Genomic DNA, 21,951 nt, shown 5'->3' with positions numbered 1-21,951 from the left:
GGACAGAGAGGGAAAGGGAGACTTAACTTTTTTGTATATATCCTTTTGTACCTTTTGAATTTTTTTTACACCATGTTCTTTTATTTCCTATACAGAAAATAAATAAAGATTTAAAAATAAGCTCAGGATCTTTGTTTTCACATAGAGCTGCTCTCTTCATTGTTTGGGGAGAATTTGGAGTTATCCTTTTTCTGTAAGTGTATATGGTTCCATTCTCTCCTTTAGGAAATAATACTTGTTTCTATGGGAAGTGTTATTATTGCCGAGAAACAGAGCCAGCCTGTGCTGATGGAGACACGATGGAGGGGTCTGTCACGCTTTGGCTTCCAGATGTGTGGCCTCTACAGAAACACCGACACCCATGGGGCAGGACTTACCGAGAGGGCAAATTAGCCAGGTAAATGCTCCTTTGAGCCACTACTTCATTCTCTCCTGTGCCTGGACAGGTGCCAACCCTGTGTAGGAGCCAGGGTTCTGTCCAAGACTAAAAAGGACTATGGGGGGTTCAGGGGAAAACCTGCTAGTCAGGGACTCTCTCTTCTCTGTGTTTTAAACAATGTTACGTGTGGTGCTGGCACTCAGTGAACGACCCTGGTGATGCTGCTTCCCTCCAGGTGGGAGTATGATGAGAGCTACTGTGACGCTGTGAAGAAAACGTCCCCTTATGACTCCGGCCCTCGCCTCTTGGACATCATTGATACAGCTGTCTTTGATTACCTGATTGGCAATGCTGACCGCCATCACTACGAGAGTTTTCAAGACGATGAAGGCGCTAGTATGCTCATCCTTCTCGATAATGCCAAAAGGTAGGACCAGCAGGACTCTCCTTGTCAGTTAGGGGTCCTGTGTATACAAGAAGAATGCTTTCTGGGGTATCCTGGAAAACCTCCAGAACAGGCTCAACAGAAGGCATCCTTCTTGTTTCCACTCGGAGTCTTTGCCATTGGCACCCATCCTTCCAACTTGTTCAGAGTTTGTACTCCTTTCACCTTCAGGGATCTGAGGACTTTAAAAAAGTGGAAAACTCACTTTTTCCAAAGAGTCAAAGAGTATGATTCTCTTCACAGACAACTGGAAACCAAGGTCTTCTATTTATTGCTACTTACATCATTCTTTCTTGACTAGGTTGTTTAGAATCTTGAGAAATACATCGTTAATGGAACATGAAATTTAGCTGTTGTTAAATTATTCTATCCAAAGATTCATACAGTTTAAAAAATTAGTTTATTTGATAGGATGTTTTTGCTATTTTTATGGCAGTCTAGGCCCAGATTTTTTCTATTATGAGTAGGAGAGCAGTTAGTTGCTTAGTAATTATATATAAAGACAAGTTACTTTTATCTTGAATAAAACAATTTTATTAATTTTGAATAAATGGAATGTCCTTATTTAGGCCTGAGCTATTTGAAGAGCACATTGTATTTTCAGTTTGCACTCTGCATTCTTCATGGTACCCAGTTAAGTGCCACACTTCTAGTTACACATAATAAATGTTTGCTAAATAGAATACTTCCTTGGAGCTGGAATTGTTCAGGCTCTGAGTCAGTATTGGGTTTTTTGGGGGGTTTTTTTGGTTGTTTTTTTGTATTTTTGAATTTTATTTTATTTATTTTTTTATACAGCAGGTTCTTACTAATTATCTATTTTATACATATCGGTGTATATATGTCAATCCCAATCTCCCAATTTATCCCACCACCACCGCCCCCCGCCGCTTTCCCCACTTGGTGTCCATACGTTTGTTCTCTACATCTGTGTCTCTATTTCTGCCCTGCAAACCTGTTCATCTGTACCGTTCTTCTAGGTTCCACACATATGCGTTAATATACGATATTTGTTTTTTTCTTCCTGATTTACTTCACTCTGTATGACAGTCTCTAGATCCATCCACATTACTTTTTATGGCTGAGTAATATTCCATTGTATATATGTAGCACATCTTCTTTCGAATGGATAAAGAAGATGAGTCACTATTGTTAACGTTGGTTGCTGAGAATAAGCTGGGACATGGACACTCAGTGAAGAATGCTTAGGCAGCATTTGCTAAGGAGGCCACCACCTCATACTGAGCACCAGGTGCCTCATACTCCATGAAAGGGGGTGACAGCTACACAGAGTGAGAGGCCAGCAAACATTGCCTCTACCATTCCCAGCAAAGCAGGTAGTGACCAGTGCTATGTATTTCATTTTCATTTATACTATATTTTCAATTCCTGAATATCTTTATCCTTACTTGTACAACTGATCATGTGCTGTGGAAATACACATTGAAATAATTGCCTTTGCCTTTTATTATTTGTGGGCCTGCCCTGTGCTGAGGGCTACCAGACCCTCCAGCTATTAAGGTGAGCTTCCAGGAAAAGAGTGGAAGGTTGACAGTTTTTCCAGAATCAGTTCTCCTTTTCTAACTCGGAATTACTAAGATCATTTTTACATCTGCTTTGAATCACTGTTTTCCCAGCCTCTGTGAGCAGTTTTTACAGTTTGAATCTGACCATATACTTTCTTGTAGGGAATACGATAATCTAAGTCTTTTTCTGATTGGTAATATTAAAGTAGAACAAGTATAACTTCTTTTTACAGGTAATGACCTTCTGCTTGTTTGCGAGAACCTAATATAAATAGCCTTTATTGCTCTACATACCCTTAAAACCTTCTCGGGTTTGGGGGTCTTCAGGTTCTCCCTTGGTCTGTGGACTCCATACCGTGTTAGGAGGGTTATGCTTCAACACCTTGCAATATCCTGGCAGGAGAAAGGATCCTTGTAAAGGAGTATATTTGTTGTTTGATGCTGCAGTACAAGCTGTTAGGAATCCTGTGTCTAATTGGTCATGCCCTGTTTATTTTTAATTTAAGTGATTTGAGCTGTGGGAGCATAAAATTATCCAGGATCACATTCAGGTTTCATATGGAATTTGTTCTTGCTTTGATGCTAAGAAGGGGATGGGTGCTTCCACCTAATTCACTAACTTTTCATTAAATTTTCAGCTTTGGGAACCCCTCGCTGGATGAGAGAAGCATTCTTGCCCCTCTCTATCAGTGTTGCATGTAAGTTACGCAGTCAAGTACATTTGCCTGCATTGCCTTCCTTTCCAGGCTCAGGTAACAGTACATCAGTTTGCTTGGCTTTAAAACTTCCTAATACCTGAGCAGCGCTTTTCATGCTTTTCTAACCCCGAACCTCCTGGAGATCCTGAGCTGTAGGGGATCAGGGAAAGGTTTCCACAGCAGTGTAGCCCAAAGCTCAGAATGCATTTTGAGTTTTGTATGAGTAGAAATTTTCAGTTTATCCAATAATGTATATCCATGTTTGTTTTAATATCAGAATATAGTCCTCACTCCCCCCCACCCAAAACCTAGTGCAACCCATGCCCCTAGTTGCTGTACTATGTTTACCTTGTGGTTTCAAGTCCTCTCACTCAACACCACAACCCACCTGTGGTTTGCTTATCTCAGTTTGAAATTGTGTAAACCAAAAGTAGCTTTCTCCGTAGGTATTTAGTAATTGATTTTTTTAAAGTCTGTATTAGATAACAAAGAAATTAAAAAGTAAATCAAGAAAATGAGATAAAGACTGGGCTCTCGGGAGCTCCTTTTCAGATCTTCGTTGCCAGTATGATTTAAAAGCATGAACACTAAGAATCAGCTGGGACCCACCCTGCTTGGCTACACAGAAGTGCAGGTCCAGGAGAGCCGCTTCCTACTGCTCGGCTCCCAGAGACACACTGATCATGTGAGACTGCCTCTTCTGGCGACTGGTCTGTTTTACTTTTCTTTTCTTTCTTTTTTTCATAACAACAATATTCTGCAGAAAGTGTTTACCTAGGCAACCCTTAATTATCTTCATTAATATTGGGAAGCAGTGATACATCCAATCAAAACCTGTATCTGTGAAGGAAGATGTTTTTGTTTTAATAGTGCTATCAGTCTGGTCCAGTCAGGAGATAGAAAAGACATGGTGGGTTAAACAGGAAAGTTTAGTATAAGAATTATTAAACTCTTTCATACAAGAGTGACTATAAAAGAAAACTAGAGCTGAGGGAGAGTACCCAAGGAAGAACAAACTTGGAAGGGGATCCCCCTCCCCAAGCCTGGGGTTTTGACCTCAGTGGAGAAGGTATAGTTCAGCCCACTGAATAGCAGAGAAGTGTGCTAGTTTGCAGGTGCTGGGAGTGCAGGAAGCAGCCCTCCAGAATGCAGGCAGGGTACAGGCAATCAGCAGGTGGTAGCATGACATACCGAGAGAGCAACGACTCAGTAGAAACCCTCCAGGCTACAGGCAAGGCTTATTTGTGGGCCTGCACAGGGAATTGGGGCACCAGCATGGGTGCGTGGCTTTGGGGGCTCTGGTTTCCATGTCAAGAGGGCCTTAGGAAAGTTATCACCAAGCCAGGCCAAGGCCGCAACATCATGGTGGGCCTACCTGTTCTGGAAATGTGGCCAAGGCAGAGTTTCATTTGCTGACCTTCCCCGCACACTACTGGCCCACTCACTGTACAGCAGCCAGAAGCGTCTGGAGAACCTCTTCCTTCTGCAGTCTCCTTCCAGTGTCCTCTACCGAGAAAGCCTAAGAGGAGAGATGCTTAAAGGACCTCTGTCCATTATAGCAGGGCATATATGAAGAGTGAACTTGGAGCTGAGAGGCAATCGAGTGATACCTTCGTCACACAGGGGGAACTCTAATGCTCTAGGCACTTGTAGTATTTTTCAGAAGAGTAAAACCACGCTGACTCTGTGCTTGTCCATCCCTGCCATGCTTTATCCGAAGATCCTTGCTTTCTTACTTTTTAAATGGTTGCAGAACAAGTTGCCTGCCTCATGCAGAGTCAGACTTTAATGCATACCTAGTAATTCCCACATTACCCACAGGGAGGTAAATACTTTTTTTCTAAGATAATAAGAGATCCTCTTTAGTTGGTAAAATAATTGAGAAAAATAGGTACCCTTAAACTTTTTCTATTTATAATATTGCTAGAATTTTTAATTAAGAAACATAAAAAGAAGGAAATTAAATTACTTATTAAGATGTAAGGATAACTCCTGTTAACACTCTAGTGTGATTTCATTGTAATCGTGTGTGTATGTTTGTATGTATGCTTATACACACATTTTCTTTCCCCACAGGTTTGGAGTAAAAGAGTGTTTTCCCTCCAACTATTTTCCCTGACTCAATATTATATCATGGGCATTTCCCCATGCCACTGAATTTTCATAACTGCTTTTAATGGCTGCATGGTATTCCCTTGAATGGATAAGCCATAATTTATTTAACTATTTCTCAGTTGTTGGACATTCAGATTGTTTCACATTTTTCCTGTTACAAATAGCACTGCAGTGAACATGTGTAAATATTGTATATATTTCTCATTAATTACTGAGAAAGAAATATCAAAATGTGGTAATGTTACTTACTCATAATGTAGAGTTATTTCTAAAACAGAAATTATTTTTCTAGTTGAGATATTTTACATAATTATTTCTTTACTTTCATCTGCTATGCGGGCTTTAATCTCCATTTGATAGTGAGAGGTTTTATGTAACCTGTCCTAAAACTTTTTTTCTCCCAGCATTCGGGTTTCTACCTGGAACAGACTGAACTCCCTGAAGAATGGTGTGCTGAAGTCTGCCTTAAAATCTGCCATGGCCCATGACCCCATCTCCCCAGTGCTCTCTGATCCTCACCTAGACGCTGTGGACCAGCGGCTCCTGAGTGTCCTGGCCACCGTGAAGCAGTGCACTGACCAGTTTGGGATGGACGCAGTGCTGGTGGAAGACAGGATGCCTCTCTCCCACTTGTAATTCTCCACAAAATAAGTGAAACTTCTTTTTACAAAGATAGAGAAACAGCACAATCAATTCCCAGTGGTATGAGGTGGATTGGAAATGGCCAGCAGCACATTCTGGTGATAGGGGACAGGGTGGCCTTGGTGTTTGCTGTAGTAGAAGTTGAAGCAAAGACTACAAGTTTCAGACCACGGAGCTGTACCTGCTGAACCACCTTCTGACTTCCTCGGCGTATGCCCATTCTAGCGGTGGGCGTCACAGTTGGTCAGTATTAATTCTCATGCCAAAGGACAAATTAGAGGTGTGACATTTGAATAGATTAATGTTGGGGTTGGTTCTGGAGTATGTGTTTTGAGTCCATCCTTATAATCCTTTCTCCACACTTGTGGATTTTCCGAAAACACTTTGTAATCTCTTGAGTCCTTTCTTACCAGGACTAGTCAAATTGGAAATTTTACTGCTTCCTAAGGAGTGGCAGCAAGTAACCCAGCATTCTGTTGAGCCAAAGTAGCATGCTCTGTTGGAGGGACTATGTTTTTAAGATAGAATTAGAGGAAAGACAAAAGCAAGAAAGATGTTTGGGCTTTTAACTGAGTAGGTGGTGCTTTTGATGATTCTTAAAGGAGGGAAGAAGAGAGAGAGACCTACTTGGTAGAACCAGAATCAAGGCGGTGACTGAATTAGTGAAAAACAGGTTCCCCTGTATTTAAGTTCTTAACGTATATAAAAGCAAGCATGACTTGTACCTAAGTAAGATTTGCATTCTCATAATTGTGTCCAAATTAATCCAAAAAATTGTCCCTGGAGAACCTACCATTACAACCCAAGCACAATTCTGTTATGGAGACTTTTTTTTCCTTTTGCCCAGAGCAGGCAAATCCTTTGCAAATTATCAAAGCAAACTGAAATAACAGCTTGAATAAGAGTTAGGTTGCCTGTCTTCTCTGCCATCCTGATTTCTAAAATGAATTTCCACTTCTGCCTTCAAGGCATTTGGTCATTAAAGCTGCTGTTCCCAAGAGATTGGCGATCCTACTTGTGCCTTTCTTGTGAGGAAAGCCAGCTCGCTCCTACGGATAATATAGTTTAGATCCTGCTGGTGGCTGGACCTATCTTGTGATTTGGGCCATGTGGAAGGCTGGAAACAAAGATTTTAAGCCTTCTGAGCCTTAAAATTAAGGTGGTTACCAGGAAGAGCCTTAAGATTTTGCTTTATGTCAAACCCTGATTTCATCATTTAATCTTGTTTGGAGTTCTGAACCCACGATGTAGTATTGTCCTTCCGTCTCCTATTAGCACTTTCAAATTTCAAGTTGCTAAAACAGGCTTAGTTCTGTGTTCTGCCAAAGCGATTTGACATATAAGCACTTGCATTAAAATACAGGGCAGAGGAAACTAGGCCTGGTGTGCCCACTCACGTGCCCTCAGAGGTGGGTGCTTCTCTCCTGCATTTTGTCTGGGGACTGTTGCGGTTTTGACTTCTGTGAAGCAGACACTAATATTTAAACAGTGTGGTTAAACAAATTTACTGCCAGCTATTGGAGACCAGTTTTACGTAGCCACCCTTTCAAAAACAGTTTAGAATTTATGCCCCAATTTTCTCAAATTGAAAGATAACTGAGTACCCCAAAACTACTTTAAAGTAACATGACCGGGCTTCCCTGGTGGCGCAGTGGTTGAGAGTCCGCCTGCCGATGCAGGGGATACGGGTTCGTGCCCCGGTCCGGGAAGATCCCACATGCCGCGGAGCGGCTGGGCCCATGAGCCATGGCCTCTGAGCCTGTGCGTCCAGGCCCTGTGCTCCGCAACGGGAGAAGCCACAACAGTGAGAGGCCCGCGTACCGCAAAAAAAAAAAAAAAAAGACAACACTTAAAGTAACATGAAATTAGGACGCTTTCGTACTTTAGTGTGTACATTTGGCAGTGTACACAGAATGGGCTGAGTTATTTTTAAAAAGGTATTGAATTTAAGAAGACAGGTAGTAGCACAAAACACTGAGCTAGTGTTAACAAAAGGAAGCATTAATTCCAATTTTAAACTCATTTACTATGTGCATCCAGGGAAGTTCACATTTGAGCTTGAGAATACCTTGGATGGTGCTTACCTCAGAGCATCAGGGAGCCAGCTGGAGGGACAGTGGGAGGGAAGTCAACGCTGCTCTCCTTGGTAAATGTTAGCTGAACTAAATTTCTTGCAAACATGTGATGCCTTCAGTATGCCCCAGTGAAATGAATAAGAGCTGTTCCCAAACTGGGAACTTTATTCATGATGTTGAAGGCAGGAGATTCTGCTAAGGAAAAAAGTAGGAGGAAAAGCTACTTTGAAAAATGCCTCATTCTTTTTCCCAAACATTGCAGAAAATGTATAATCTCATTCTCTTTCCCTATTTTAAAATTCATGATCTTAAAAGGTGTTCAAATGTATAGTGGTTAAAGTTAGAATTATGCTAATAGAGTGGTGTGAACTGATGCTTAGAATATAAATTTATGTTCTAAGTCAGGATCGGATTAAGCTGCAAAAGTACGTTTAGAATCTTGGAAAAAACCAACCATAAGCTTATAGCCCTAAAATTCATAAACCCTAAATTCTGTTTCAAAAAAGAGGTAGATATCTTTTTTTTTAAGTTTTGTAACACTGTCCTCTTGATGGTTTATCTTTTAGAATCGAGGACTATTATAATCAAACGGGGGTCATTGGAAGGGTTTTTGATCAGTCCTAACCTGGGCGTGCCTAGCTAACATCTAAAGGTAGATGTGGGTACATTTTAATATTATAAAACTAAGAAAATCAGAACTGAGTACCATTTCCTACCCCCCTTCTTCCACTTCTTAAATATTAGGTTGCCCAAAAAGTTCATTCTGGTTTTCCACACCATCTTACAAAAAACCTGAATGAACTTTTTGGCCGACCCAATATATTTATTCCATAGTTTGGGCGAATATGGGTATAGAGGTTTCATTCAAGAATTGTCATTTAATATGAAGCTGTATTTTGGGTTTTGGGGGTAAATGATTTTCTGTGCAAAACATTAATAGGATCTGATTTACTCAGAGTATTGCTCAATAATTTATTAATAAGGCATTTCTCCCTATTTGCACTCAGGATTAATATGTCAAATGAAATCTAATAAGGAAATGGGAGAATTCAGGTATATCCTATTATTTTGGGAAAGATGAATCCTATACATGGCAGAAATTCCACGTCACCTGAAGGCAACATGTTCTTCCAAAGAAATCCATCTTTTCCTTTCTTTAAAAAAAAAAAAAGGCTTTTGGCCTTCCCCTCCCATCCACCATGTTCCTTCACTCTCCCTTCTCCACAGCTTCCGTATTCTTGTTTGACCATTACCTGACCACACCTCAAATGATGGTAAACAGCATCTATCAGTGAGCTGTCTTATGTGAGTCGTCTTGTGAGCTTGGGCTTCAGGAAACATGAGTCAAGGTATATGTATGTATATAGTCATATATGTATTCTAACAAGAAAAAATGTATTTATTTTGACACAGGGAAACACTGTTGCTGAAGAACCTGAAGCTAGGAAAAGGTTCTCTTAGTCTCTGAGAGTGAATCTAAGTGACATAAAGATATCCATTCAGCAAACACCTCCTGTGCTAGCCAGGGCCGACGCCCGAGGCACATAGACCAGCCTCATGAGACTGTTGTACAGGGGAAGGCCAGCTTTCCCCTTTCGACGCCTCAAGTCTGGGTTGAAAAGGTGAGGGCTGGATACTCTACTGCCACAGGGTTTTAAGGAACTAAGGTGTTACTCACAAATACAAAATGTCTGTGGGGGAACTGGGAATAACTTACTGGGAAGTTAATTTATTTGCTTCAAAGAGGGGTGTAGGAACCACTACCCTCTGTTTTGATCTGCCAAGGATTTCCTCTCAGAGCTGTTGCACAAATAGAGGTTGTGCTTGGTAAGATACCAAACAAGACAGATGTGCACCTAAATTTCTAATGTGTTCTGTGGGTTTCAATTCTGAAAGAAAGAAAATGAATAAAGATTTTAATAAGTACTGATGTACCATCTTTTCCTCATTCTTTCCCTACCTCCCCACCCCGGTTCGGGATACTTCCATTGTTTTCAATTGCGATTTCCTGTTTTGTTAGGGGACAGAAGATTACATCTTCTTCATCCACATAAACTTCCACAGGGATTGTTTCACAGAATCTACGGATGAGACCTTTACACTTCTCACTAGTCTTCAGAAGGCCCATATCAGGTTGTGACTGAACCGAGAATTTCAGTAGGATAATTCTTAGGTGCTTTTTGTTTATTTAATAGTTAACTTCTTTCTTTCAGCTTCTTTAGAGATAAAGAATTATGAATCCCAAAGAACTTGTCAGCACAGTATCATAGAGGCCTGGAAGAAGAGACCAGCTGCCCTGATTATAATTCTTAGGACACCCAGACTTTTAAATTTTGAAATGGAAATGCAGCATCATAAACCTCAACCAGACAACTGAGCAGAGTTCTCAAGATTTTTACTTGATTTGTAGCATTTTTGTTTGTGCCAGTTTTTGTCACTTGCACTTGAATACCAAAGGGAGGCTAAAGCCTAGTTAACAGGTTCCTCGCTGACTCACCTCATACGATCATTTTCCAGGTGAGATTTCATTTTCTTCTCAAGCATACCAGAAAGACCAATATTAAAGCCTGAAAAGGCAGCTGGGAGTAAGGAGGGAGAGGTTCTGTTATGGGCTCATTTTACCCACTGTATTTGCCTATAAAAACTGATTTTTAGCAGCCCTCATTTTGTAAAATAGACAAGAATGGTCATAACCACTGGTTTAGCGTGGGTGAATTCTGTAAGATAAGCCACTTTATAAATCCGAGGGAATTAGAGAATGAAGTCACAGTGTGTAAAGTACTGGTCTTCAGTAGACACTTGGGCCTTGTGCTGGAGGCCATCAAGATGATAATGACTGCCCCTTCCTTCAAGGAGCCCATAGTCCTAGCAGAAGAGACTACTTGTGAAGTACCAAATGCCTCAGGAATCGTGTGAATTAGAGTGGAAATAAGGAGCAGGAAAGAATCACAGGAGGTTGAGAGTGAGAGGTAGGCAGACCTACCTTGGGGAAGAAGGGGAGATCAATCCAGGCTTGACATGTGGTGTGTGTAGAACCTGACTCCAGAAATGCAAAGCCGTGTGTGTGGAAGACACAGAGCTTCCTGGGCCTGTACTCTGTTTTCAGTACCTGTGTCACCAGAAATAACCCTTCAGGGGTTTCCTTTGGTTTTCATCAGGTGTGCCCTGCCTCTTGAGAGGAAGTCTCAGTCCACTGTGATGCTTCAGTTGCTCTTCATAGATGTTAAAGGAGCCGTTGGCTTATAGATTAGCTGTGAAACATTCATTTTATCTTTTCAGAGTTTGCTTATTACATGCCAAATTTATTTGGCGATAAAGACTTGATTTTTACCCAAAGGTTGTTTTCAAGGCGGATGGTGTTCTGACGGCCTTCAGCAGGGTAGGGAAGTTGTCTAATTGCAAAGCTAGGTCCCATTCAGATGACCTCAATAAAGGTGCTGTGTGCCCATTTTCTCTTTGAAAGGCTGTGCTAAAATGCATATCTTGGTTGAGTAGGTTTGGGGCCTGAGTTTGCATTTCTAACAAGCTCCATGGCAATGCCAGTGCCACTGGTCCTTGGGCCATTCATGAGTAGCACTAAGGAATCAAAGCTACCCGTAGTTTTCACAAAAGCCTCTAGATGTCCCCATCATCTATGAGATCTTGCTCCTAGAGTTACAACCAGTAGCTTCCAAGCACTGAGAATGAAATATTAGCAATTTACCTGAAATAGAGGCTTAGCTAAAAACTGGTGTTTGGATTCATTGTTTCTATGTGGGACTGATCTGGTAAAAAAAAAAAAGTTTACTCTTTCCGGAAAAAGATGTCTTGAAATCAAATTGTCCAAGAACTTCCAAGCTACCTGCTTTATTTACCATGAAATGTGAAATCCAAATAAAAATCCAATCTCAAAAATTATCAGACCTACATGAAAGTTACCAGTAGAGAATTATTTCCATAGTCTTAAAACATGGATTTTTTTAAAAAAAGAAGCCAGGGTAAATACTAGTAATTTTATCACCATAAATTCACCTGTGAAGTTCACAAGTGTAAATAAAGTCTTCCAAAGCCTCCTGTATAGACCAGTCTCCTCCAAGGCGGGGGCATTTACAATAATAAAGGTTAATGTAGAACTGAATAAGCTCATTAGCCCTCACAGCATGCCTATGAAGTGACCATTTTATTATCCCCTCTTAGAGGTGGGGAAACTGAGGCATAGGACAGTTAAGTAACACCCAAAGTGACATATCAGAAAAGGGGCCATTCAGTTAATCACTATACTAGATTGCCATTCATGCTCAAACAACATTTATTGAATGAGTTAATGTTTTCAATTTCCAAATAAGCATAATGGTGTGTTCCTTGTTAACTGTCCTTCCAAGGGTTTCACGAGCTTGACTGCAGATGACTCAGCGCTGGTGTACTAGCAACTGCTCTGTGGAAGGTTTGAGTTCAGTTCTGACGTCACTCTGGATGACTAAAACATACAATATGCATACATAATGTAGCTTTTCAATTTCACTTTCTTGGTATCCTCACACAGGTGCTTATCTGATATATGCAGCTGTTTGTCTTGTCTTTTTTTTTCTTTCCTCTTTTGTAAATTATCAATACGTATATTCTTATTGCCATTTTGTTAATTGTTTTGGATTTGTTTTTGTAAGTCTTTTTCTTTCTCTATTGCTGTTTGAATTAAAGGCAGGAGCACATTTGGTGAGCTCTTGAGGAAGGAACAGACCTGGCATTGAGTGTTATCTAAGAGACTGGAATGAACATATGAATCAATTTGGCTGTGACAGATCTGGTGCTAGGATTCACCTTATTGTATGGAGAGGCCAGCCTCAAAGCCACTGAGCCTATGAAATTAGTCAAGTCCCATGATTTCGAGACAGCAGTTTCTTTCTAGGACAAGACGGCTCTTAGGCCAGTGGCTTCAGTAACTCAGGTGATTTTGAAAAATGCATTAAGCTCTTCCAAAATGTAGCGACCTTGTTACCTGCTCAGGTTATGAGAACAGAGTCCCAGGAAAGAGGCTCCAAGGTCTTTTGCCAGTGGTGTCTGAGAAGCTGCTCACAGCCACAAGCATTTGAAAGTTGCAAACTTAAAGCCAAGGAAGTGCACCCAGTACTCGGCCTAACTTGTTTTTAATGGGCTATGATAACATTGATATGAGACCTCGTGATTTTCCCATGGCTCTGGGAGCTTCCAAAGCCCAAATATCTCCAGACTGGAGCCCACCAGCTTCCTCTTGCTTTTGGTGGACTCCAGCTGTGGAAACCTGCTGATTATTTGCTACTGTTTCATTTCCCTTTGTAGAGGAGCCACGCCCGGGCTGACTCAAGCTCCTGGGTGAGATGGTTGCCCGACTTCGTCTAACAGGTTGGCAAGAAGCTGATCTGCAGACACGGGACAGGGCACAAGTGGGTGCCCGTGTTAAGTAGGCCTCAGATGGGCCACCAGAGCTGCCCGGAAGTATCTGGGTGATTACTGACAGTGGCCATCTTAAGGCCTGATTTCAACTTCTTTGCAACCACAATCACCCAGAAGAGACTGCTTGCTGCCTGGCAGCGAGTCCCCGGTGGGTGGGCGGCGCCTGCAAGCGGCCTCGGGATGCCTTCCGGGGCACCATCCGGGTTTCGGTTCCCGGCCGGCGTCTGGCTCGCCCTGGGTCACATGGGAGGCGAGCTCTGCCCGCCTGCGGTTCCCGTGGCAACGCCAATCCCCGGCCAATCCGGGCCTCGGAAGTGCCGGCGCCGCCCCGCCCACCGGGGGTTGGAAAGGGCCGTGGAGGACGGGCGGCGGAGGGACGGGCGGCGGAGGGACCGGCTGCCGACCCGGCCATGCTTCGCGGCCCGCGGAGTCCGCTCTGGCTCCTGCTCCTGCTGCTGCTGCTGCTGCTGCCCCCGGGCACGTGGGGAGACGGCGGCCGCGCGAGGCCGAGGGAGGGAGCCGAGGAGGCGGGCTCGGCCGGGTCCTGGTCGGCCTTCCAGGGCCTGCGGGAGCGGCTGAGGGCGGCCGGCGCCCTCTGCAGACGCTACTGGGCTCTCTTCAGCTGCCGCGTGTGGCCCGAGGGATGCAGGCAGGATGAGGAGCCGCCGGCGCGGCCCCCGGGTAAGACCCGCCGGCTCGGGAGGGCGGGAGAGCGCGGGCTGGGTGCGCGAGGCACGATGGAATCCGGGCACGGAGGTCAGCCTCGCGCCTGCCCTGGGCCATTGTGATCGGGGTCACGAGGCGGGCGCCTTAGCCGCCGGCTTTGCTATTCCGCCCAGCCTTTGGGCCAGGCTGAGGGCAGGGAGCCTCTGCGGGACCAGGAAGGCCCGTCACTGCCCTCGTTCCCAGCCCTGGCGCAGCGCCCTAGTGCATACGAGTGGACCTGGCTGCGCTCCCCCACGTCACCCGTTCTTGACTCCTCCAGACGGATCACACTTCCTTGCTGTCTCCGAACCTGCCCTGGCATCATTCCAAGGAGCTGCCCTTGCCCACCTTCTTGATGGCTTTAAGGAAAATCCCCGGTTGGATACATCCCCAAGTACCTTCTTCCCCTTTGCTGCTTATGGCGGCGGAGGCTGGGCTATGAGTCCACCGGACCTGAGTTCTGATTTATTCTCTGTCACTGACAAATCGTGAGGCAAGGTTGTCACGTCACGGTCGTGGACCTAGTGATCTCTGAAGCTCCTTGCAGTCGATGTCGTTACTTCTAGGTCCTGTAATAGTACTGTAACGGTAATGCTGCAGTGGTGCTAGAAACATCTTCCATTTAAATCGAGAGTTCTGAATTCCAGTGAATGGTTTTTGTTTCGTTTTTGCTAACGCTGGGCATATTCAAACTGATATTTGATAAAAGAATCGAGACACTTGGGGTTGGCCGTGATCAGATGATTCTGCAATCCAAAGCAAGTAGAAAGAATAATAATCACCAGTTACTATGTGTCTCCCTCCTAGGCTCCAAACTCCTTGCAGGCAGGGCTTGGGTTTCTTACACGTCTGGCACAAATGCTTAAGGCTTATTTGTTGAGTAAACTGAGCTTTTGCTGCAGCCGGAGCTGCATCTATGTATAGCAAGGCCATCTACTTCCTCATAGCCGGAGGTGCCCATTTGTGCCCATTCCCTAGTGCGGCACAAGGAAGGCCCAGGGCAGAGCAGCAGGGAGTGGCTCTGGAGAGAGGACAGGAGAAGGGAGGCAGTGCTCAGCTCTCCCTGGGCCCTGGGCTCCGTCCCTGTCTCACAGCTCCTCCTTTTCCAGGCTGGAGCCTTCCCCTGTTGGGCCAGCAGTACCTGGATATCCTGACCACCTGGTACTGCAGCTTCCAGGACTGTTGTGACAGTGGGGACTGCAGGATCGTCAATAACTTCACAGGTTGGACCTTACATGGCCCTAAGGCCCAGGAATCTGTGGGGAGGGGAGGCAATTCAGGAAAATGCTAGGATGAAGGGACCCAACCTCTGCCTGCCCACAGCTGGCAGCACACCCTCCCTGTCTCCACCACGGCTCCTGATCGAAACCCTGCGACCTCATGGCTGAGAGGAAGGAAAGCCTTGGAGGAGGGCTTTGCACACACTAGCTGCCTCCATTAGGTGTTGGCTGAATTGAATTAGAATGAATACAATGAGGGTGTCTCCATAAAATAGTTAGGGGGTCCTGAAACTTCTGGGCGGGAGCAACTTCCTCATCCGGATGGGCTTCTGCCAACCTTTCTGGGGTGTCTTCAGGACCTTCAGAAAGGGTGAAGTCAACGTTGATTTCTCAAACTCTTCAGAAAATAGCCCTGGATCTCTTCCGCTGCAAGGTCTGCCCAGTGGCTTCTTGTCCTGAGGCCACCAAACAGGATGGCTCCCACCTCATAGACGCTCAGTCTATGCGTGCTCAGTCTCTCAGCTGTCGCTGAGCCTGGTGGGGATGCACCTGTGGGCACCTCTCAGCATGGCTCTTTCCTGGCCCTAGGCCTAGAGGCGGATCTGCGCGTGCGCCTGCACGGCCAGCACCTGGCCCGGGAGCTGGTCCTGACAGCAGCCAGGGGCTACTTGGAGCTGCCCCAGCCAGACAAGGCCCTGGCTCTGTCGTTCCACGGCTGGTCTGGCACAGGCAAGAACTTCGTGGCACGGATGCTGGCAGAGAACCTGTACCGGGACGGGCTGAGGAGCGACTGTGTCAAGGTGTTCGTCGCCACGTTGCACTTTCCTCACCACAAGTATGTGGACCTGTACCAGGTGAGGCCGGCCGTGCCGGGGAGCTGGGCCAGTGGGGCCGAGCCCGGGTAAGGCTCCGGCAGCTGAGGCGCAGGCCCCTGTGCTGGGAGGGGGGCTGAAGCCAGCCCTGGGTGTGGCGGTTGGAGGACGGGGGCGCAGTTGCAAGGGAACCTGTAACCCACAGAGGCATCCACTCCACACAGATGAGGCCCTGAACACGTGGAGGAAAGAGTGATGTCCCAAACGCTATTCGTCCCGAGCTGTCGCCCTCCCAGCCATACAGGAGAGGCCAGACACTGAGCTTAACCAGAGACTTCGTGTGTTGATTTTTCTGTCACAGGAGTAGTGGAAGTGCCTCAGGAAGTGTGGAACAGAGAAAGCAAAAACTTTATCATGATCTCCCCACACGGACACCGCCACAGTTAGCATTTTGGTGTACTTCCTTCAGGCCATTCCCCTGTGCTCTTTTATGTCACTGTAATTATATTGGACAAAAAGTTGCATATCCCACTGTTTTTTTAAACAGGCTTATCGAAAGTGATTTTTCCACGTCTTCCCCAAACTACTCATCATATGTCAGCAAGTGGAGGGCAGAAAGTGTCTCTGCTGCTCTGCTATTTTGGGTTTCATTCAGACATGTTAGCCAGACGATGACCAAACCCCACTGCAGCATGACAGAGGTGGTTGTGTCTACGTTTGGCTTTTAGTTCCAATATTTGTAGTGTGTTAACCTGGGAAGATTATGTAAGCCTTTGAGGACAGATTGCCTGGCAATCTTTCAGTGCAGCCCGGGAGGGCAGGGGTAGGCTAATGTGTTAAAAGAGCAGGCAGCTGGTCAGCCGGGCCTTCCCAGAAAGAACTGGCTGGCTTTGCAGTAAAACAGCTGTGAATCTCAGCTTCCTCGCTGTGAAAATCACTCTCATCCCTGCCCATCCTCTCACACACACTATGGGGAGATGGGGCTGAAGTCAGAATCCAGGAAGGCTAGAGGTAGATGGTGAATGTGGGCTCTGCTAAAACACCCCACCCTGGGGCAGGAGCTGGCCCTGTTCTCCTGAACCCTGTAGAGCAGCATCTTTTCACTAGAGGGCTTACTATCCTGCCTGGGGTGGGGAACCCCAGTTTTGAGTTGGCTGGGTCCCAAACAAGTCCTCCCCTGGGTTCTTCCCTGAGAGCCCAGCCTGGTGCCAGCGGGTGCTCTGCTTGTGGGAGTTCAAGACGGCACCTGTGGGCATTCAAGCCTATCTCTGCCTATCACCCCCCTGTGAGAGCCTGAATCCTATCCCTGGGGAGGGTGAGTTAGGGTTAGTTCTGGGACGGAACCTCATCCTGAAGGGGAGGGAGCATGGCTGGGGCCATTTCCCAAAGGCCCTCTCCCTTTCCCCAGGCTGGCTCCACCTAGTTGGCTTTCAAACCTCAGGGCTCAGGAGAATCACCTGGGAAGCTCATTAGAGGCAGATGCCCTAGCTCCACCCCCAGAGGTTTGGATTGGTGGTTCTGCGGCGGAAACCAGCTCCAGGTGATCCATTGCAGGCGCCCTGGGGAAACCAGTGCCTCACCAGGGCCCTCGGGGATAGAAGGTGCCTCCCACTGCACCTCAGCAGCTCCCTGTATTCTGTGCAGGAGCAGCTGGCAGGCCAGATCAGGAAGACGCAGGAGCACTGCCACCAGACCCTGTTCATTTTAGATGAGGCTGAGAAGCTGCACCCAGGACTGCTAGAGGCCCTCAGGCCACACCTGGAACGCCAGGTCCCCGAGAACCCGAGGGCCAAGTCCCCGAGAACCATCTTTCTTTTTCTCAGGTAAGGTCTGGGGAGCGACAGTCAGGAGGACTGTGTGAGGGGAGGAAGAACCCTGTCCAGGTGCTGTGTGTGCCAGGCCTGGGAGCTGTTACTTGGCCTGTAAGCCGGTGGTGGAGGGCTTCCACGCTCTCCTAGGCTGCCCACCCTTTTCCACAAGGGAGACCAACACAAACTCTGGGAGAGAAAACAGAAGCCCAGCTGACTGGGTGGCAGCAGGGGCGGAGAGCCTTAGGTCTCCCTGCTCCTGCCTTGATTCTGCCAAGCACTTCTGAAGGACTCTGACATCCCCTCCCCCAGCACAGGCCAGCTAACTAGCTCCCAGGACCAGCCTGGGGAGGACAAGCTGTCCCTCATCTGACCTCCTCCATGGTTCTCTTAGGATGGGGAGGCTCCCCTCAGACTCCCCAGTTAGTACATAGCCTCCTGAGAGAGGGACACTGGGAGTCCCCTCTTAGAAGGACATTAAGTGTTCTTTTTTAATTGAGGTATAATTGACATATTAGTTTCAGGTGGACAACGTGATTAGCTATTTGTTTATATTGTGAGGTGATCACAATAAGTCTAGTTAACATCTGTCACCATACTAGTTACAAAACGTTTTTGTTCTTGTGATGAGAACTTTTAATATGTACTCTCTTAACAACTTCCAAATATGCACTACAGTATTAGTTACTAAAGCCACCATGCTGTACATTACATCCCCATGACTTATTTATTACTTGAAGTTTGTACAGTATTTGTCTTATTCATCTTTCTCTGTCTGACCTATTTCACTCAGCATAATGCCTTCAAGGTCCATCCATGTTGTTGCAAATAGCAAGATTTCCTTCTTTTTTATGGCTGAATAATATTCCATTATATATATATGTGTGTGTGTGTGTGTGTGTATGTATATACACACACACACACATTTTTTTCTATATCCATTCATCTGTTGATGGACACAGGTTATTTCTTATCTTGGCTATTGTGAATAATGTTGCAGTGAACATAGGAGTGCAGATATCTTTTCAAGTTAGTGTTTTCATTATCTTTGGATAAATGCCCAGAAGTGGAATTGCTGGATCATATGGTAGTTGTATTTTTAATTTTTTGAGGAACCTCCATACTGTTTTCCATAGTGGTTGCACCAATTTATATTCCCACCAACAATACACAAGGGTTCCCTTTTCTCCACAGCCTTACCAACACTGGTTATTTCTTGTCTATTTAATGATAGCCATTCTGAAAGGTATGAGGTGGTATCTCATACCTGTTATGATTTCCATAATATCCCCCATGATTAGTGATGTTGAGCACCTTTTGTCTACCTGTTGGCTACTTGTATGTCTTCTTTGGAAAAATGTCAATTCAGATCTGCCCATTTTTTAATTTGACTATTTTTTTGCTGTTGAGTTGTATGAGTTCTTCATATGTTTTGGATACTAACCCGTTATCAGATATATGATTTGCAAATATTTTCTCCCATTTAGTAGGTTGCTGTTTTATTATTTATTTATTTGGCCACACTGGGTCTTAGTTGTGCCACACAGGATCTTCGTTGCTGCGTGCGGGATCTTTAGGTGTGGCATGCGGGCCCTTTTAGTTGCGGCATGCAGGCTGTTAGTTGCAGCATGTGGGATCAAGTTCCCTGACCAGGGATCAAACCTGGGCCCCCTACATTGAGAGCGCAGAGTCTTAACCACTGGACCTCAGCGAAGTCCCTGCCTTTTCGTTTTGTTGATGGTTTCCTTTGCTGTGCAGGAGCTTTTTGGTTTGATGTAGTCCCACTTGTTTATTTTTGATTTTGTTGCCTTAGCTTTTGGTGTCAAATCCAAAAAATATTTGCTAAGACCAATGTGAAGTAACTTACCACCTATGTTTTCCTCTAGGAATTTCATAGTTTCAGGTCTTAAGTTCAAGTCTTTAATCCATTTTTAAAAACTTTTTATTTTCTATTGGAGTATAGTTGATTATTTTGTTAGTTTCAGGTGTACAGCAAAGTGATTCATTATACATATACATGTATCTGTTCTTTTTCAAATTCTTTTCCCTTTAGGTTATTACACAATATTGAGCATAGTACCTTGTGCTATACGATAGGTCCTTGTTGGTTATCTATTTTAAATATAGTAGTGTGTATATATCAATCCCAAACTCCCAGTTTATCCCTCCCCCCCACCTTTCTCCTTTGGTAACCATAAGTTTATTTTCTAAGTCTATGAATCTGTTTCTGTTTTGTAATAAGTTCATTTGCATCATTTTTTTTGATTCCACGTATAAGTGATATCATATGATATTTGTCTTTCTCTGTCTGACTTCACTTAGTATGATAATCTCCAGGTCCATCCATTATTTCATTCTTTATATATATTTCATTCTTTATATATATGTACCACATCTTCTTTATCCATTCCTCTGTTGATGGACATTTAGGTGCATGGGTTTATCTCTGGGCTTTCTATCCTGTTACATTGATCTATATTTGTTTTTGTGCCAGTACTGTACTGTTTTGATGACTGTAGCTTTGTAGTATAGTCTGAAGGCAGGGAGCCTGATTCCTCCAGTTCTGTTATTCTTTCTTAAGATTGCTTTGGCTGTTTGGGGTCTTCTGTGTCTCCATACAAATTATAACATTTTTTGTTCTATTTCTGTGAAAAAATGCCATTGGTACAATAATGCAATAGGGGTTGCATTGAATCTGTAGATTGCCATGGGTAGTATAGTCATTTTGACAATATTGATCCTTCTAATATAAGAACATGGTATATCTTTACATCTGATTGTGTCATCTTTGATTTCTTTATCAGTGTCTTACAGTTTTTGGAGTACAGGTCTTTTGGCTCCTTAAGTAGGTTTATTCCTAGGTATTTTATTCTTTTTGATGCAGTGGTAAATGGGATTGTTTCTTTAATTTCCCTTTCTGATCTTCTGTTGTTAGTGTATAGAAATGCAACAGATTTCTGTGTATTAATTTTGTATCCTGTCACTTTACCAAATTCATTGATGAGCTCTAGTAGTTTTCTGGTAGCATCTTTAGGATTTTCTGTGTATCGTATCATGTAATCTGCAAACAGTGATGGTTTTACTTCTTTTCCAATTTGAATTCCTTTTTATATCTTTTTCTTCTCTGATTGCCATGGTTAGAACTTCCAAAACCTATGTTGAATAAAAGTGGCAAAAATGAGGGGGTTTCCCTGGTGGTGCAGTGGTTAAGAATCCGCCTGACAATGCAGGGGACATGGGGTCGAGCCCTGGGCTGGGAAGATCCCACATGCTGCGGAGCAACTAAGCCCGTGCGCCACAACTACTGAGCCTGCGCTCTAGAGCCTGCAAGCCACAACGACTGAGCCCATGTGCCATAGCTACTGAAGCACCTAGAGCCCGTGCTCCACAACAAGACAAGCCACTGCAATGAGAAGACCGCACACTGCAACGAAGAGTAGACCCCGTGTTATCTATTTTTTACATATTAGTGTATATATGTCAATCCCAATCTCCCAATTCTTACCACCCCACCCCACCCCGCCACTGCTTTCCCCCCTTGCTGTCTGTATGTTTGTTCTCTACTTCTATGTCTCTGTTTCTGCCTTGCAAACAGGTTCATCTGTACCATTTCTCTAGATTCCATATATATGCATTAATATACAATATTTGTTTTTCTCTTTCTGACTTACTTCACTCTGTGTGACAGTCTCTAGGTCCATCCACATCTCTATAAATGACCCAGTTCCGTTCCTTTTTATGGCTGAGTAATATTCCATTGTATATATGTACCACATCTTCTTTATCCATTCATCTGCCCATGGGCATTTAGCTTGATTCCATGACCTGGCTATTGTAAATAGTGCTGTAGTGAACATCGGGGTGCATGTGTCTTTTTGAATTATGGTTTTCTCTGGGTATATGCCCAGTAGTGGGATTGCTGGGTCATATGGTAATTCTATTTTTAGTTTTTTAAGGAACCTCCATACTGTTCTCCACCGTGGCTGTATCAATTTACATTCCCACCAACAGTGCAAGAGGGTTCCCTTTTCTCTACACCCTCTCCAGCATTTGTTGTTTGTAGATTTCTGATGATGCCTGTTCTAACTAGTGTGAGGTGATACCTCATTGTAGTTTT

General features: G+C 44.5%; 2 protein-coding genes and 1 long non-coding RNA gene across 9 annotated transcripts in view; 2 read left to right on the top strand and 1 right to left on the bottom strand.

The window, feature by feature from the left end:
* The window catches only part of FAM20B (FAM20B glycosaminoglycan xylosylkinase), a 41,693-nt gene extending 31,887 nt beyond the window's left edge, over positions 1-9,806 (top strand). For 2 of the 5 annotated variants that reach the window (XM_022556546.3, XM_030762230.2), the window contains exons 5-8: positions 226-397; positions 615-806; positions 2,989-3,048; positions 5,568-7,651. In XM_022556546.3, the coding sequence (XP_022412254.1) occupies positions 226-397; positions 615-806; positions 2,989-3,048; positions 5,568-5,799 (656 nt within the window). In that variant the 3' untranslated portion in view covers positions 5,800-7,651. Of the gene's footprint in view, positions 1-225; positions 398-614; positions 807-2,988; positions 3,049-5,567; positions 7,652-9,107 lie in introns of those variants that run through there. The other 3 variants (XR_002642424.3, XR_016393023.1, XM_089910695.1) reach the window with 3 other exon arrangements.
* LOC149750510 (uncharacterized) overlaps positions 8,680-21,951 on the bottom strand; it is a 32,458-nt gene continuing 19,186 nt past the window's right edge. The window contains exon 2 of the long non-coding RNA XR_016393042.1: positions 8,680-21,951. This exon is cut by the window's right edge and continues 16,540 nt beyond it. This is a non-coding gene — a long non-coding RNA (uncharacterized LOC149750510).
* The window catches only part of TOR3A (torsin family 3 member A), a 25,050-nt gene continuing 16,714 nt past the window's right edge, over positions 13,616-21,951 (top strand). The window contains exons 1-4 of one of the 3 annotated variants that reach the window (XM_089910712.1): positions 13,678-13,970; positions 15,104-15,217; positions 15,944-16,068; positions 17,671-17,849. In XM_089910712.1, the coding sequence (XP_089766838.1) occupies positions 13,700-13,970; positions 15,104-15,217; positions 15,944-16,068; positions 17,671-17,849 (689 nt within the window). In that variant the 5' untranslated portion in view covers positions 13,678-13,699. Of the gene's footprint in view, positions 13,971-15,103; positions 15,218-15,802; positions 16,069-17,670; positions 17,850-21,951 lie in introns of all 3 variants that reach the window. The other 2 variants (XM_022556610.3, XM_022556611.3) reach the window with 2 other exon arrangements.

The sequence above is a fragment of the Delphinapterus leucas genome, chromosome 1 (assembly GCF_059928025.1).
Source record: "Delphinapterus leucas isolate spDelLeu-1000000601 "Yukka" chromosome 1, BTC_Dleu_Yukka2, whole genome shotgun sequence".
Taxonomy (NCBI): domain Eukaryota; kingdom Metazoa; phylum Chordata; class Mammalia; order Artiodactyla; family Monodontidae; genus Delphinapterus; species Delphinapterus leucas.
Note: the sequence above shows the minus strand (reverse complement) of the source record. Positions and strands in the feature narration are given on the sequence as shown.